This window comes from Somniosus microcephalus, chromosome 5 (genome assembly GCF_052327205.1).
Source record: "Somniosus microcephalus isolate GS21.2 chromosome 5, FLI_Smic_1.0, whole genome shotgun sequence".
In the NCBI taxonomy this organism is placed as follows: Eukaryota; Metazoa; Chordata; class Chondrichthyes; order Squaliformes; family Somniosidae; genus Somniosus; species Somniosus microcephalus.
In genome coordinates this window covers 263,139,771-263,156,935 of record NC_140991.1, presented here as the reverse complement: position 1 = coordinate 263,156,935, position 17,165 = coordinate 263,139,771, and the positions used below count along the sequence as shown (strand labels likewise).

At 43.1% G+C, this 17,165-nt stretch overlaps 1 protein-coding gene across 6 annotated transcripts in view; it reads left to right on the top strand.

Moving 5' to 3' along the window:
- The window catches only part of kif13a (kinesin family member 13A), a 346,616-nt gene that overhangs the window by 225,445 nt on the left and 104,006 nt on the right, over nt 1-17,165 (top strand). For all 6 annotated transcript variants that reach the window (XR_015078504.1, XR_015078505.1, XM_085988906.1 and 3 more), the window contains exons 12-14: nt 6,760-6,870; nt 8,488-8,622; nt 16,687-16,817. Coding sequence is in view for 4 of the 6 variants with exons in the window: in XM_085988906.1 (XP_085845032.1) it covers nt 6,760-6,870; nt 8,488-8,622; nt 16,687-16,817 (377 nt within the window). In the remaining 2 variants the exon portion in view is untranslated. The remainder of the gene's footprint in view (nt 1-6,759; nt 6,871-8,487; nt 8,623-16,686; nt 16,818-17,165) is intronic.

Sequence of the window (17,165 nt, the reverse complement as noted above, 5' to 3'; positions counted from 1 at the left end):
AATTCCAGTAGATTAGTCAAGCACAATTTAGATTTGTAAATCCATGTTGACTTTGTCTGATCCGGTCACTGCTTTCCAAGTGCTCTGCTATTACATCTTTTATAATGGACTCTAGCATTTTCCCTACTACCGATGTCAGTTTTTTCTCTACCACCTTTTTTGAATAGTGGGGTAACATTAGCTACCCTCCAGTCCATGGGTACTGTTCCAGAGTCTATCGAATTTTGGAAGATGACCAGCAATGCCTCTACTATTTCTAGGGCCACTTCCTTAAGTACCCTAGGATGTAGATTATCAGGCCCTGGGGATTTATCGGCCTTCAATCCCGTCAATTTCCCTACAAATACTGATTTCTTTCAGTTCCTCCCTTTCATTAGACCCTATGTTCCCCGACATCTCTGGGAGGTTATTTGTGTCCTCCTTTGTGAAGACAGAACCAAAGTATGTATTTAATTGGTCAGCCATTTCTTTGTTCCCCATTATAAATTCCCCTGATTCTGACTGCAAGGGACCTACGCTTGACTTCACCAATCTTTTTCTCTTCACATACCTATAAAAGCTTTTACAGTCAGTTTTTATGCTCCCTGAAAGCTTGCTCTCATAATCTATTTTTCCCCTCTTAATTAATCCCTTTGTCCTCTTTTGTTGAATCCTAAACTGCTCCCAATCCTCAGGTTTATTGCTTTTTCTGGCCAATTTATATGTCCTCTCCTTGGATCTTATGCTAACCCTAATTTTCCTTGTTAGCCACGGTTGAGTCACATTTTTTGTTTTATTTTTATGCCAAACTGGGATGAACAAATTCTGTAGTTCGTCCATGCGATCTTTGAATGTTTGCCATTGCCTATCCACCGTCAACCCTTTTGAGTGACATTCCCCAATCAATCCTACCCAACTCGCACCTCATACCATCGTAGTTTCTTTTATTTAAATTCAGGACCCTAGTCTCTGAGTCAACTACTTCACTCTCCATCTTAATGAAGAATTCTATCATATTATGATCGCTCCGACCCAAGGGGCCTCGCACAACAAGATTGCTAATTAATCCTTTCTCATTACATAATACCCAGTCTAAGATGGCCTGATCTCTAGTTGGTTCCTCGACATATTGGTCCAGGAAACACTCCAGGAATTCCTCCTCCACAGTATTGTTACTAATTTGGTTATCCCAATCTATATGTAGATTAAAGTCACCCATGATAGCTGCTGTGCCCTTATTGCACGCTTCTCTAATTTCCCTTTTAATGCCATCCCCAACCTCCGCATTACTGTTTGGAGGTCTATATACCACTCCCACTAACGTTTTCTGCCCCTTGGTATTTCTCAGTTCTACCCATACAGATTCCACTTCATCAGAGCTAATATCCTTCCTTACAATTGTGTTAATCCCCTCTTTAACCAGCAATGTTACCCCACCTCCTTTTCCTTTTTACCTATCTTTCCTGAATATTGAATACCCCTGGATGTTGAGTTCCCCGCCTTGGCCACCCTGGAGCCATGTTTCTGTAATCCCAATCATATCATATTCTTTTACCTCTATTTGCACAGCTAATTCATCAAACTTATTACAAATACACAGCATCCTTTAAAATTGGTTGCATTTGCCATAACTGTAACATACTGTATGTTGGAATATTTTCTCGTGCTATTTGTACAGTATCTATGATCAACTGTATTTGATTAATTGTCAGTTTTGAAAAAATGTTGCACAATCTTTTCTGAGTTACTTGTTATCTCCTTGTAGTGTCAGCTTGTTATTTCTCTTGCAGTGTCAGCTGTGGCTCAGTGGGTGGCACACTCAACTCTGAGTCAGAAGGTTGTGGGTTCAGGGACTTGAGCACATAAATCTAGGCTGTCAGCGCAGTACTGAGGGAGTGCTGCACTGTTGGAGGTACAGGCAGACTACCCTTTATCCGGACTTCCGAAAACCGAAACCCTCTAAAAACCGAAGGTTTTTTCGTTCAGCGTAAGTCGTGCGTACGACTTACGCTGAACGAAAAAACCTTCGGTTTTTAGAGGGTTCCGGTTGCGGAAGTTCGGATAAAGGGTAAGTCGTGCGCACGACCCCCCGCCGACCCGCCAGCCCCGACAACCGCCATCCCCGACAACCGCCGACCCCGCCAGCCCCGACAACCGCCAGCCCCGACAACCGCCGACCCCCCCGCGGACCCCGCCGGCCCCGACAACCGCCGACCCCGCCAGCCCCGACAACCGCCGACCCCCCCCCGCGTACCCCGCCGGCCCCGACCCCGACCCCCGCCCCCGCCGACCCCGACTGACTTACGCTGAGCGTCAGCGTAAGTCGTGCGCACGACCCCCCGCCGACCCCCCCGCGGACCCCCGCCGACCCACCATCCGAAATTCTCCTTTATCCGAAACTCGGCTGGTCCCAAGGTTTTCGGATAAAGGATAGTCTACCTGTACCATCTTTTGGATGAGACGTTAAACTGAGACTGCTCTCTCAGGTGGATGTATAAGATCCCATGGCACTATTTCGATCAACAGCAGGGGAGTTATCCTCGGTGTCCAGGCCAACATTTATCCCTCAATCAACATCACTAACACAGATTATCTGGTCATTATCACATTGCTGTTTGTGGAAGCTTGTTGCTACGTTGGTTGCTACGTTTCCCACATTACAGCAGTGACTACATTCCAAATAATACTTCATTGGCTGTAAAGTGCTTTGAGACGTCCGGTGGCCGTGAAAGGCGCTATATAAATGTAAGTCTTTCTTTCTTTCTTCCTCCTCTGTTCTGCCCACCTTCCCTCAGCGGATACACACTGTTGTGCAAATAAGTAGTCTGTAAAGAATCACCAATTTGACCAGCATTGCCCCTGAAATAACAACAACAACTTGTATTTATATAGTGTCTTTAACGTAGCAAAACGTCCCAAGACGTTTCACAGGAGTATTAAAAGACAAAAATATTTGACACCAAGCCACATAAGGAGAAATTAGGGCAGGCTTGGTCAAGGAATAAGGTTTTAAGGAGCGTCTTAAAAGAGGAAAGAGAGGTAGCGAGGCGGAGAGGTTTAGGCAGGGAATTCCAGAGCTTAGGGCCTAGTCAACAGAAGGCACGACCACCAATGGTTGAGCGATTATAATCCGGGATGCTTCAAGAGGGCAGAATTAGAGGAGTTGAAGGAGATCACAGAGATAGGGAGGGGCGAGGCCATGGAGGGATTTGAAAACAAGGATGAGAATTTTGAAATCTAGGCGTTGCTTAACCGGGAGCCAGTGTAGGTCAGCGAGCACAGGGGTGATGAGTGAACGGGACTTGGTGCGAGTTAGGACACGGGCAGCTGAGTTTTGGATGACCTCAAGTTTACGTAGGGTTAGGGTTGCGAAGAGGTGGAAAGTTTCCGGTAAATTTCCAGAGCACAGACACGAAGGACAACGACACACAGGCACATACATTGCTGATGATCTGAAAGTGGTCATCAACGATCTTGGATCACAAAAGGTCTTTGCAGTAGTTACTGACTGCTGCGAATATGAAGGCTGCTTGGGCTCAAGTGGAGGAGGCCTACCCTCATATTACGTCTATTGGGTGCACAGCTCATGGGCTCAACCTGCTCCTCAAGGACATCATGGGTTTGAGAACCATGGAAACACTGTACAAGAGAGCCAGGCAAGTTGTTAAGTATGTCAGGGGAAAACAGGTAGTTGCAGCAACCTATAACTCCAAGCAAACAACAAAGAACAAGAATACCACACTGAAGTTGCCCAGCAACACTAGATGGGGTGGCATTGTCATAATATACAACAGCCTTCTGGAGGGTAAGGAGTCGCTGCAAGAAATGGCAATATCCCAGTCTGGGGATATGGAAACCACCATATAAGATTGTGAAGGGGTTGGATCGGGTGGATGCGGGGAGGATGTTCCAGATGATGGGTGAAACTAGAACTAGGGGGCATAGTCTTAGAATAAGGGGCTGCTCTTTCAAAACTGAGATGAGGAGGAACTACTTCACTCAGAGGGTGGTAGGTCCATGGAATATGCTGCCCCAAAAAGCTGTCGAAGCTACATCATTACATAAATTTAAAACAGAAATAGACAGTTTCCTAGAAGAAAAGGGAATTAAGGGTTACGGGGAGCGGGCAGGAATTTGGACATGAGTTTAGGTGCGGATCGGTCATGGCCCTGTGGGTAGCGGAGCGGGCCCAGGGGCCGTGTAGCCTGATCCTGCTCCTGTTTCATGTGTCTAATTCTGTTAGATTCAGGAGATAGTCCTGTCATAGTGGATTGGCGGTTAGGATCAGATCAGCCATGATCTTATTGAATGGCGGAGCAGGCTCGAGGGGCCAATTGGCCTACTCCTGCTCCTATTTCTTATGTTCTTATGTTTTGGGAGAGAGTGGTTAGCAGCCTTAAACTACTCTCACCAGTAGCATCTGCAATTGCTCAGATTGAACGGGATGATGCTGTCTTGTCAGATGTTCTCAGGCTTTTTGCTGATTTAAAAGAACAAATCAGCATTGCCCTACCCACATCCCTGCTGCTCAAAGCAGAGGAGAAGGCAATTGTTCAATTCATACAGACGCGTCAAGAATTTTGTGTCAAGCCGATTCATGCTGCAGCATACATGCTGGACCCAAAGCATGTTGGGAGACCAATACTTTCTGGAGAACAGATCAACAGCGCTTACAGTGTGATTTCTACCCTCTCACGCCACCTCAATCTGGACGTGGGCAAAGTTCTGGGAAGTCTGGCAAAGTTCTCTACCAAGCAAGGTCTTTGGAATGGGGATGGGATATGGGAATCATGCAAGCATTTCAGTGCACATACCTGGTGGAAGGGACTTTGTGCATCTGAGGCCCTGTCACCTATTGCATCGGTGATACTCCAAATCCCACCTTCATCAGTGGCCTCTGAACGAAACTGGTCACTTTTTAGGAATACGCATACAAAGGTGTGCAACAGGCTGACTAGCAAGAGAGTGGAGAAACTGGTGGCTATCCGGGCCAGATACAGAAGTGTCCACCACACAGCTAGACAGTGACACAGAGGAGGAAAACACGTCAGAGTCAGAGAATCAGGAGGAGCAATGATGAGTAGAAGACTCAAAGGGACAAAATAAGGACAAATTACAGGCTAAATAAGCTGACGCTCTTTTTTTATTTTATTTTAGATGGGTCTTTTTTGTGGGGGTTCAATAAAGTTCAAAATTATAACCTAAATAAAGTTTTGAAAGCCTGTTTTTATTTGTATGGAACAGTATGTCTATTTTGATGACAAAGATAATATAAGGGTCAGAGACAAAAACCATCAGTGTGCAAAAATTCGCATAAATTCCCGAAAATTCCCATGGAAAGTTTCCTTTTTAAAAAATTCCTGGAATTTTGCAACCCTACGTAGGGTAGAATGTGGGAGGCCAGCCAGGAGTACGTTGGAATAGTCATGTCTAGAGGTAGCAAAGGCATGGATGAGGGTTTCGGCAATGGATAAGCTGAGGCAAGGGCGGAGACGGGCGATGTTATGGAGGTGGAAATAGGCAGTCTTTGTTATGCTGCGGATATGTGGTCGGAAGCTTATTTCAGAGTCAAATATGACACCAAGGTTGTGAACAGTGTGGTTCAAACATCTACGCACCAGCAAGCTACGTATAATGTTACTGTATTGTACATGGTGCGTCAGCAGTGGGAAATTGACCATTTTTCCATTTTGTTTTCTCAATCCACATTCAACATCAAGCACTCTGAGGGGAGTTACAGCACAGGTTGATGCAGTGTGAATGCACCCTCTTCCTCATCAAACTACCTTGCCCAAACCGCAGAAGAATAGACATCTCCTCCTGCATCCTCGTCACATTTCTATTTCCCATGCCAATATTTCTTGCATTCCTCATGGATGAATCTGCTAATTGACTGCTGAATTAAGGGTGGCTGTGTACTACAGGCGTAAACATATGGGGAACTGTATTGAAGCATCCCCGAACTCTTAATGATTGGCAGGACTTCCTGTCCTGACCGGATTTGAAGAAAAAAATTATAGGGAGCATTTTGACCATTTTTAACTTGCAGAAAGGTGGTGTTAATGTAGATGTAAGCAAATTGCTTAACTGAAAATGTGATTGTAGACACATAAGATACAAGCATAAAATGGGCATGGCTAAAGCAAGTCTAGATACGAGAATATTTTTCCTCCATATTTTATAATTGGTTTTGTGAAGCAAAAGTTTAAAAAAAGATGCTTGTTGAAAATTGAGGATTAATATGGAGAAATAGATGTTTAAATGCATCGGGAACAGTGGAGTGGAAAAAGGACTCCTTGCTTGTTGAATAATAATGATACAGATTGTAATGCAAGACTGATATTTGGGAATCTTTTACCTTTTTGGCCACAGAGGTATCTGACAAAAGCTTTATTCTATTGGAAGCTTTCTCTACAGTTGTTTAAGTGGGGGCGCGGGTTGGGGGGAAGAGGGGAGTGGTGTGGGAAGCCATGAAAAGCTCAAATTGTGCAGAGTCTTTTGAAACGAGTAGATTTGATCAGGCGCAGGCCATTTTCTCTTTCAACATTTGTATCCAAAAGGCAAAGAGACAGATTTTTAACTCATTTGTCCCTTCCAGCGTTCATACATGTGTGGTTAACCTGAAAATCAGCTGAAGATTCACTTTTTTGCCTGTGCACGAGTGAAGGTTTGCTAGCTATGAATCAGAGATAATAAATTTGGTTTCTCGGTACAGTTGTTCAATTGTAATTACTTTTATTAGAGCATGACAGGAATGTTTTTTCTTCTTCTATCGTTTAGGCATTGAAAGCTCCCGAGCTCAAGGAGAAATTAGAGGAGTCTGAAAAACTCATAAAAGACCTGACTGTCACCTGGGAGGAAAAACTGAGGAAAACTGAAGAAATTGCACAGGTTTGACAGTGGGGTAAAGTTAATATGAGGGATTGGTCACATTATTGTTTTGTTCCTGGTACTGATTTCAGAATAAAAAAGATTTGCATAGTAGCCTTTCTTGTGCTTGCTGCCAATGTACCCATTATTAGTGGGTATTTTTTTAATGAAACAGATTTATTTTTTGTGAAGGCATTAAATCCCATCAGTTTTCTGCCTGTGGTTACAGGGCAGGTGACATGCCCCCATATTTTCAACAAAGCCACTCTGAGGAGGTGTGTAACAATGGCTAGAGGCTGATCAGTGTAATGGGGCATCGCATGTGATGTTGTTCCACTCTTTTATGTTACCGTGTCAACCAGAATGTTTTGTATTTTTACTTCACCTTGAAGTAGTTTTTTACTGCACCTGTTATCGAATAAAACCATATTTTTGCCCTAGATTAATTAATGTTAATACTTTAATATTCCATAACAGTAATAGGTTTAGAAATAAAAGCAGGAATTTGGTTCAAGGAATTGTCAATTTCAAGCGTAGCCACTTGCAATAAAATATGTTCTTAAACTGGTTTGTCATGGATGGACTGTTACTAACATTACTTTTTGGAGAAAGGGAGTTTCTGAGGACACTTCTGATTTCTCCTATTCCAGCACGCAGCGAAGTGGCTGAATTCATATCTCATACTATGGTGGGAAACAAAGTTGATTTTTCATTAACTGTGCTGATGGAGATTCACCGTTTTGACTCTGTGCATTCACAGACCTGTGAAACGTTTCCAATTTTCAATGCGGTATTTTCCGATAATGAAATATTAGGTTGAATTTTCAACTGCAAAAATTTGGAAAGATGATTAACTGTTTAATGGATGTTTTATTTCTGCTACAAATCTAACTAAGCCGGAGTTGGGGCTTAGCATTTTTTTTCTTGGCTGGGGGTTGGGGAGTTGTCGAGAATGAGATTTTAAATTGCACCGAAAAGTATTAAATGTAGCTTGAGCTATTATTCAGAGTTCAATGTGAGGATCAGCAATTTTATTGACATTTGCTTGAAAGTGGTCTTTGATATTTTGATCTCTTTCAAACTAATTTGGTCTAGATTTTTTTTTATCTTGTTACCCATGAATTTCTATGACATTTGATTAAAGCTGAACTGGATTAGATTTGTTGGCTGCACAGCAGAAGGATTTTCTTTAATTTAAGTCAATGTGAAGAGAAATGGGCTAATTCTACAAACTCATCTAGAAAACAAAATGAATTTGGCAAGTATTTTCCAAGCAGCCTGTGCTTTGTTTTTCACTACAGGCTTCCTTTGTTGGAGTCGATAGCTTTTTAAATTAGGAGCTGTGATCAGGTTTACAAGAGAGATTTAATGCAAGTCTTTGTGTGGAGGTGACTTGAAACTATTACTACTGCAGGATCCAGCCATCTTTATGTTCAAGTGTCATTAATTAACGTAGACCAGACTTGATTCATGGAACCTGTGCAATGCTCTCTGCTGTAACCAAATACTCTATTCTCATATCTTTTTAAATCACCAGCTGAAAGGACAGAGGTTTGCTTTGAAATGCCAGGGTGAAGCTTCCTCATTCTAATTTTGAAGGAATTGATCTGTTTTGTAATTTTGTTGTGTTGTCTGCAGGATAGGCAAAAGCAGCTCGAGAGTATGGGTATTTCTCTGGAGTCCTCTGGCATCAAAGTTGGGGATGACAAATGCTTTTTGGTCAACCTGAATGCTGACCCTGCTCTCAATGAACTTCTTGTCTATTACTTGAAGGTGAGCATTAGTACGAGAGACAAGCTGTTGACCGTGCTACAGGTACCCCATATGTCCTGTTTTAGCTTGGGAAGTTTCTTCTCTAAGGGTGCTACATAAAACCCAGTTTCTAGTTAGGTGCAAGCCCACGCCACAAAGCAGAACCATTTTGAAACTACCTGGTTTTTCGTCTGCTACAGAAATGCGAAATATCACTATATAAATGCAAGTTGTTGTAGTATTGCGTAGAATGGAATTACATTGTGGAAGCTGGCTGTTTAGCCGAACCAGCCTGTGTTGGTGTTCATCCTTCATAGCATAGAGAAAATGTTACTCTGCATCTAACCAGACTTGGGACTGCATATTACTGACATTAGGTAACTGAAAAGGTTATTGTTCCATTCTGCAACACTTAACAACCCTCATACTGATGGACACAAAATTCACATTAAAATAAGATTGGAGAATGGATCTGAGACACAAGTGAGCAATGTATGTGATGGGCCTTCAATAACCACAAAACTAGAAGTTATAGACTTAAACAAGTTGGCTTTTAATCACTGAGATCAGAGCTAACATCTCAACACGCCGACTGGTTCACAGGAATGAGTCATACAGATCCTGGGATCTTTATGTAAGCGAAGTCAGGGGCAGAGCCAAGAGCCAAGACCTGGAACCTCCCAGGCTAGTCGGGAAAGAGGAAGTGAAACTATACACAGTGGGGGAGGGTAATATACATGAGTGCAAAACGAATACAGGATCAAGACAAACAGATTTCATTACATTATGCTGCAAGTGTTAGAAACAAAAGTGCCTGTTATGAGAGCACGTGTGTATTGCTTGGTAAAAAAAAAATTGGCTTATGTGTATACGTGTTTATATATGCATGTAAAATACGAGCATGAGGCAAAACATGCATATGCTAAGTACAGTAATAGAACATAGATAAGGCTGGGAAAGTCCACGGCTTAGAAAATACTCAGCTGGTTAATTGTGCACAAAACATTTAGAAACAATTTCTGCTCCCCTGATCTCCAGGGTTGAGTCTCTGATCTTAGCATGGACCACCATTTAAGGCCCCACACCCACCCGCCAGTATTGGCCAGGTACACCTGGTGAGGCCAGGACTTACGAATCCACCAGAACGGCCATGAATTTTCCGTGCCCATTGGTGCAACTAGACAGCCCAGTTGTAAGCAATGATGTGTTTCTCTTCAAGATACTTGTCTGTTTTGACTTTGAAGAGATTACATAGAACTACATAGAACTTACAGCACAAAAACAGGCCATTCGGCCCAACTGGTCTATGCTGGTGTTTATGCTCTACATGAGCCTCTTCCAACTATACTTAATCAAACCCTTTCAGCATATCCTATTTTTTTCTCCCTCATGTACTTTTCTAGCTTCCCCTTAAATGCATCTATGCTATTCACCTCAATTACTCCTTGTGGTAGTGAGTTCCACATTCTAACCACTTTCTGAGCAAAGAGGTTTTCCTGAATACCTTATTAGCTTTATTAGTGAATATCTTACATTTATGACCCCTAGTTTTGAACTCCCTCACAAGTGGAAACATCTTCTCTCCATGTAATTAGTCTCGATTCTAAAGATTAGTATGGGCACATCACAAATGCAAGAATCACAATCAAAACCTGGAAGTTCTTTGTGGTCCCAGCAACCAGTGTGTGCTGAGTGGTTAAATGTTTCCACAGTACTTAAAAAATGAAAGACTAAAGTATTATTTAGTCACTGGAAAAATGAAAGTCTCAGTGCTACAGAAAATACAGATCTAAGATACTTCCACCTATAACCTTCCTCGGTAAGCTATTCCAAAAACTGACCACCTTCTCAGTGAAGTATGCGATGTAAGCATGTAAATGTCTCTCCTCTTTTCCCCGCCCCCCCCCCCCCCCCCATTCCAAACCAAATGTCAGATATAAAGATTATTTTCAGCTTCTAATACTTTTCTAATCAGCTATGTCCTTCCTGTAGTAAGAGTTTCAGAACTGCATGTAATACTTCAGGTGTAGCCTGATCAACGCACTTTATAGTGGCAGGATAACCTCCTTTGATCAACACTCTCTTCGTCTTTTTTTATTTGTTCCTGGGATGTGGACATTGCTGGCAAGGCCAGCATTTATTGCCCATCCCTAGTTGCCCGTGAGAAGGAGGTGGTGAGCCCCCTTCTTGAACCGCTGCAGTCCGTGTGGTGAAGGTACTCCCACGGTGCTGTTAGGGAGGGAGTTCCAGTATTTTGACCCAGCGACGATGAGGAAATGGCGATATAAGAACATAAGAAGTAGGAGCAGGAGTAGGCCATACGGCCCCTCGGGCCTGCTCCGCCATTCAATAGGATCACAGCTGATCCGAACCTAGACTCACGTCCACTTCCCTGCCCTCTCCCCGTAAACCCTTATTCCCTTATCAGCTAGGAAACTGTCTATCTCCGTTTTAAATTTATTTAATGTCGCAGCTTCCACAGCTCTCTGAGGCAGCAAATTCCATAGATTTACTACCCTCTGAGTGAAGAAGTTTCTCCTCATCTCAGTTTTGAAAGGGCAGCCCCTTATTCTAAGATTATGCCCCCTAGTTCTAGTCTCACCCATCAGTGGAAACATCCTCACCGCATCCACCCAATCAAGCCCCCTCACAATCTTATATGTTTCGATAAGATTGCCTCTCGTTCTTCTGAATTCCAATGAGTAGAGTGCCAACCTACTCAACCTTTCCTCATACGTCAACCCCCTCATCTCCGGAATCAACCGAGTGAACCTTCTCTGAACTGCCTCGAGAGCAAGTATATCTTTTCTTAAATATGGAAACCAAAACTGTACGCAGTATTCCAGGTGTGGCCTCACCAGTACCCTGTATAACTGCAGCAAGACTTCCCTGCTTTTATACTCCATCCCCCTTGCAATAAAAGCCAAGATTCCATTGGCCTTCCTGATCACCTGCTGTACCTGCATACTAACCTTCTGTGTTTCATGCACCAGGACCCCCAGATCCCTTTGTACTGTAGCACTTTGCAGTTTCTCTCCATTTAGATAATAACTTGCTCTTTGATTTTTTCTGCCAAGTGCATAACCTCACACTTTCCAACATTATATTCCATCTGCCAAATTTCTGCCCACTCACTTAGCCTGTCTATGTCCTTTTGCAGGTTTTTTATGTCCTCCTCACTCACTGCTTTCCCTCCCATCTTTGTATCGTCAGCAAACTTGGATACGTTGCACTTGGTCCCTTCCTCCAAATCATTAATATAGATTGTAAAGAGTTGGGGTCCCAGCACTGACCCCTGCGGAACACCACTAGTTACTGATTGCCAACCAGAGAATGAACCATTTATCCCAACACTCTGTTTTCTGTTAGACAGCCAATCCTCCACCCATGCCAGTACATTGCCCCCAATCCCGTGATGTTTTTATCTTGTGCAGTAATCTTGTGTGGCGCCTTGTCAAATGCCTTTTGGAAGTCCAAATACACCACATCCACTGGTTCCCCTTTATCCACCCTGTTTGTTACGTCCTCAAAGAATTCGAGCAAATTTGTCAAACATGACTTCCCCTTCGTAAAACCATGCTGACTCTGTCCGATTAAATTATGCTTATCCAAATGTCCTGTTACTGCTTCCTTAATAATGGACTCCAACATTTTACCAACCACAGATGTTAGGCTAACTGGTCTATAGTTTCCAGCCTTTTGTCTGCCTCCCTTTTTAAATAAGGGTGTTACATTAGCCGTTTTCCAATCTGCTGGGACCTTTCCTGAATCCAGGGAGTTTTGGAAGATTACCACCAATGCATCCACAATCCCTACCGCTACTTCTCTCAAGACCCTAGGATGTAAGCCATCAAGTCCAGGGGATTTATCCGCCTTTAGTCCCATTATCTTACCGAGTACCACCTCCTTAGTGACTTTAATTGTGTTTAGCTCCTCCCCCCCTATAGCCCCCTGTTTGTCCAGTGTTGGGATATTTTTAGTGTCCTCTACTGTAAAGACTGATACAAAATATTTGTTCAGCATTTTTGCCATCTCCATGTTCCCCACCACTAATTTCCCGGTCTCGTCCTCTAAGGGACCAACATTCACTTTAGCCATCCTTTTTCTTTTTATATAACTGTAGAAACTCTTGCTATCTGTTTTTATATTTTTTGCTAGTTTACTTTCATAATCTATCTTCCCTTTCTTAATTAATCTTTTTAGTTATTCTTTGCTGGCTTTTAAATGCTTCCCAATCTTCTATCCCCCCACTAGATTTGGCTACTTTATATGCCCTTGTTTTCAGCCGGATACTATCCTTTATTACTTTACTTAGCCACGGATGGCTGTCTTTTCTTTTACGCCCCTTCATAGTCTCCTTTATTTAAGCTTAGTACGCTGGTTTGAGATCCAACTCTCTCACCCTCCAACTGAATTCGGAATTCAACCATGTTATGGTCACTCATTCCAAGAGGATCCTTTACTAGGACATTTTTTATTAATCCCGTCTCATTACACAGGACCAGATCTAAGATTGCCTGCCCCCTGGTTGGTTCAGTTACATACTGCTCAAGGAACCCATCCCTAATGCACTCTATGAACTCTTCCTCAAGGCTGCCCTGCCCAATTTGATTTGTCCAGTCAATATGAAAGTTAAAATCCCCCATGATTATCGCTGTTCCCTTATTACAAGCACCAACTATTTCCTGATTTATACTCCGACCAACAGAGTTGCAACTGTTAGGAGGCCTATAGACTACACCCACTAGTGACTTTTTCCCCTATTATTCCTTATCTCCACCCAAACTGTTTCACTATCCTGATCCTTTGACCCAATATCATTTCTCACTATTGCAGTGATTCCACCCTTTATTAACATAGCCACCCCACCTCCCTTTCCTTCCTGTCTGTCCTTCCTAATTGTCAAATACCCCTGGATGTTTAGTTCCCAGTCATGGTCACCTTGCAGCCATGTTTCTGTAATGGCCACCAGATCATACTCATGTGTAGTTATTTGTACCGTCAATTCTATTTTGTTACGAATGCTGCGTGCATTCAGATAAAGAACTTTTAAATATGTTTTGTGACAATTTATTCCTGCTTTTACCCCCTTTACTACTCTACCTTTATGATCTTTATACATTCTGTCCCTTCCTGACACTCTCTGGTTTTTAATTCCCCCACTGCTACCTTGCTCTATTGCCTTCTCCGCTGACATTTTTATTTTTCACTCTCTTGAAACCTCCCCCCCCACTGATTAGTTTAAAGCCCTCTCTACAGCCCTAGTTATTCGATTCGCCAGGATTCTAGTCCCAGCACTGGCCAAGTGAAGTCCGTTCCAACGGAACAGCTCTCTCCCGTCCCTGTACTGGTGCCAGTGCCCCAAGAAGCAAAACCCATTTCTTCCACACCAGTCTTTGAGCCATGCATTTAACTCTCTGATTTTATTTACCCTAGCCAAATTTGCTCGTGGCTCAGGTAGTAATCCAGAGATTATTACCCTTGTGGTTTTGCTTTTTAATTTGGCCCCTAGCTGTTCATACTCCCTCAGCAGAACCTCTTTCCTTGTCCTATCTATGTCGTTGGTACCAACATGGACCACGACAACTGGATCCTCCCCCTCCCACTCCAAGTTTCTCTCCAGCCCAGAAGAGATGTCCTTAACCCTGGCACCAGGCAGGCAACACAGCCTTCGGGACTCTCGCTCTCGGCTGCAAAGAACCCTATCTATCCCCCTAATGATACTATCCCCTACCACTACAACATTTCTTTTTACTCCCCCCTACTTGAATGGCCCCTCGTTCCACGGTGCTGTGGCTAGGTTGCTCATCCTCCCTGCAGTCCCCATTCCTGTCCTCACAGGGAGTAAGAGCCTCGAACCTGTTGGACAAGAGCAAGGGTTGCGGCTCCTCCAACACTACCTCCTGGATCCCCGTACCTGCCTCACTCATAGTCACACCCTCCTGTCCCTGACCACGGAATACATCTGAATTAGTTAATCTAATTGGTGTGACTACTTCCTGGAACAGAGTCCAGGTAACTCTCCCCCTCCCTGATGTGTCGCAGTGTTTGAAGCTCGGACTCCAGTTCCTCGAGCAGCCAACACTTACTGCAAATGTGATCACTGCAAACATCAATGGTGTCCACCAGCTCCCACATATTGCAGCAGTAACACATCACCTGCTCTGCCATTCTCTGTAATTAATTAAATTTATTATTATTATTTTTAAATACCCTCTGCCCCGATTCTAGATGATGAATATCACACCTCTATTTAATTGAACTTACCAACTTATAAAGGTTTAAAAGGGAAGGAAAAGTACTCGCCAATCACCTACCAGCTTGGCTGTGATGTCACTTTTGAATTCTGACCTCCCCTTGGAATGTTGCCTGTGGAGCCTGTTTAGGCTGCCTCGCTGCTCCGACTCGACACCCGCTGCTGCTCCCGGCTGCCTTGACTGGGCCTCGCCTCGCTGCTCTGCCTCTGCGATGTCTGCTAATCCTGGGACCAAACTCTCAAAAGGCACTCTCTGCTGCTAGCACTCCGTATTTATATATATTTATACAGTGCATATACAGGCGCTGTACTGAGCCAGCATCAGCCAGGACAGGAGCCACGACACCATGGCGGCGGCGGCGGCCGTTGAGATTTGAACCCGCATCTATATATATATACATATACTTCCAAGTCAGGATGGTGTGTGACAACCTAACATCGTATTTATTTTCTTGATAGCTGCCCGACTTTGGTTTGATGTCTTGAGGGATTTACCAACCAAAACTTGTAAATCTCTTTCCTGATTAGTTTTTATCAGTGTTTTCTCATTAACACCATAATTCCTCTGCTTATTTTGTATCGCTTAGTACATGACTTTACACCTAGCTATGTTAAACTCCATCTGTCAATTGCTGACCCACCTCACAAAAAAAGTTTAAGTCCCCCTTATCTTCCACAGTATTGACCACCCCTGCGATTTTGATGCCATCTGCAAACATTGGGATGCAGTTACCAACACCCTCTTCTAAATCATACAAAACTGTTGGGAGTGCAGAACACAACACGGATCCTGTTTGTCAAACTCTTCCAGTCAGAATTCTTGCCATTTACATTTGAATTTCTCTTTCCAATCACCCAGCACCAATTCAATCTATCTCTGCACACTGCCACCAAAACTACAATTAAATGAAGAGTTGAGGTGGAAATTTACTGCGGGTTCTTAATTTTGTTATGCATCAGAGTATATAATTTTGTTTGACAATTGTATATTTGGACGATGTGCGTCCTCTAGCTTGATGACTTGATGTCTAGTAGGGTATGTAAAATTAGTCACAAAATACTTTTTATTCTACAGCTGTCTCTCAAGGGAGTTGAAGAGTGTATTAAGCATGTAAATGTCTCTTTCCCACCCCCCATTCCAAACCAAGTGTGGGATATAAAGCAGGGAAAAGACTAAATAATAGAGTTGTGCTCGGGTGCAATTGACTCTACTCCACATGCTTGAGTGAGATTTGCGGGTGTAGCCTCACCCTACCTTGTGGTTGACTAGGTTTGGCGTTTATATACGGTGCGATCGCATTCCACCTTGCCGACTTTTCACTACTTTACTTCACGTTGAGTTTGAGCAGAATTAATGCTGGACTATTTGCTCCACCATCCACCTCCTTCCTTCACTAGCAGGAAGGATGTCCAGTAATCTTTTCCATAGTATCTGTATTGTAAAAATCACCTCTCCCTTTCTCCCAATAAATTCTACTTTCTGCAACTTTGTAAGATCCAATTCTGCCAGTTTGAATGCACTTACTGAAGGCTACATGTAAGTTATTTAAATATACTGTTTTTATTTCTGTAGCTGTTTTATGTAGTTTTTTTGCTTCATATTTTGTAATTGCCACTGACTTCAAGTTATTTCTTGGCTGTATGTTTTAATTAGAAAAAAGGTTGTAATTAAACATTTGTCAAGACAGCATTAGTGTTTATAGCATGCATGGAAACACTGATGATCCAGACTGTTACTGAAGTGGTGTGCTGCACTATACATGCATCCTGTAAATATTTATAGCCAAGTGTCAGGTGCTGACCTTTTAAGCTTCTGATATTCCCAACAGGATCACACCAGAGTCGGTGCAGATGAATCTCAGGACATTCAGCTGTGCGGAATCGGTATCCAGCCCGAGCACTGTGTCATTGACACGACAGCAGATGGGGATGTTATTCTCAGCCCAAATGAAAATGCCAGGTAATCAGTCTGTGTCGAAACTAACAGTCCAAGGCACCATCCTGCACAATAGCTCAGTTTGCGGTTTCAGCAATACAGTTACCAATAAAGGCTGAATAAAGCCCAGTGTCCAACCATATAGAATCTGAGAAACTGAGGTGGTGTGACAATTTAAAAACAGAAGTTGATGGAAATAGCAGGTCTGTCGGCATCTGAAAAGAAAAGGCCAGGTTAACATTTCATTTGTTGACCATTCAAAGGGTCACATGGACAATCAATAACCTGTCTTCTCTTTTCAGATGCTGATTGACCTGGTGTGTATTCCCAACATCCTCTGTTCCATTTGACTGCCAGCATTTTGTATCTGTT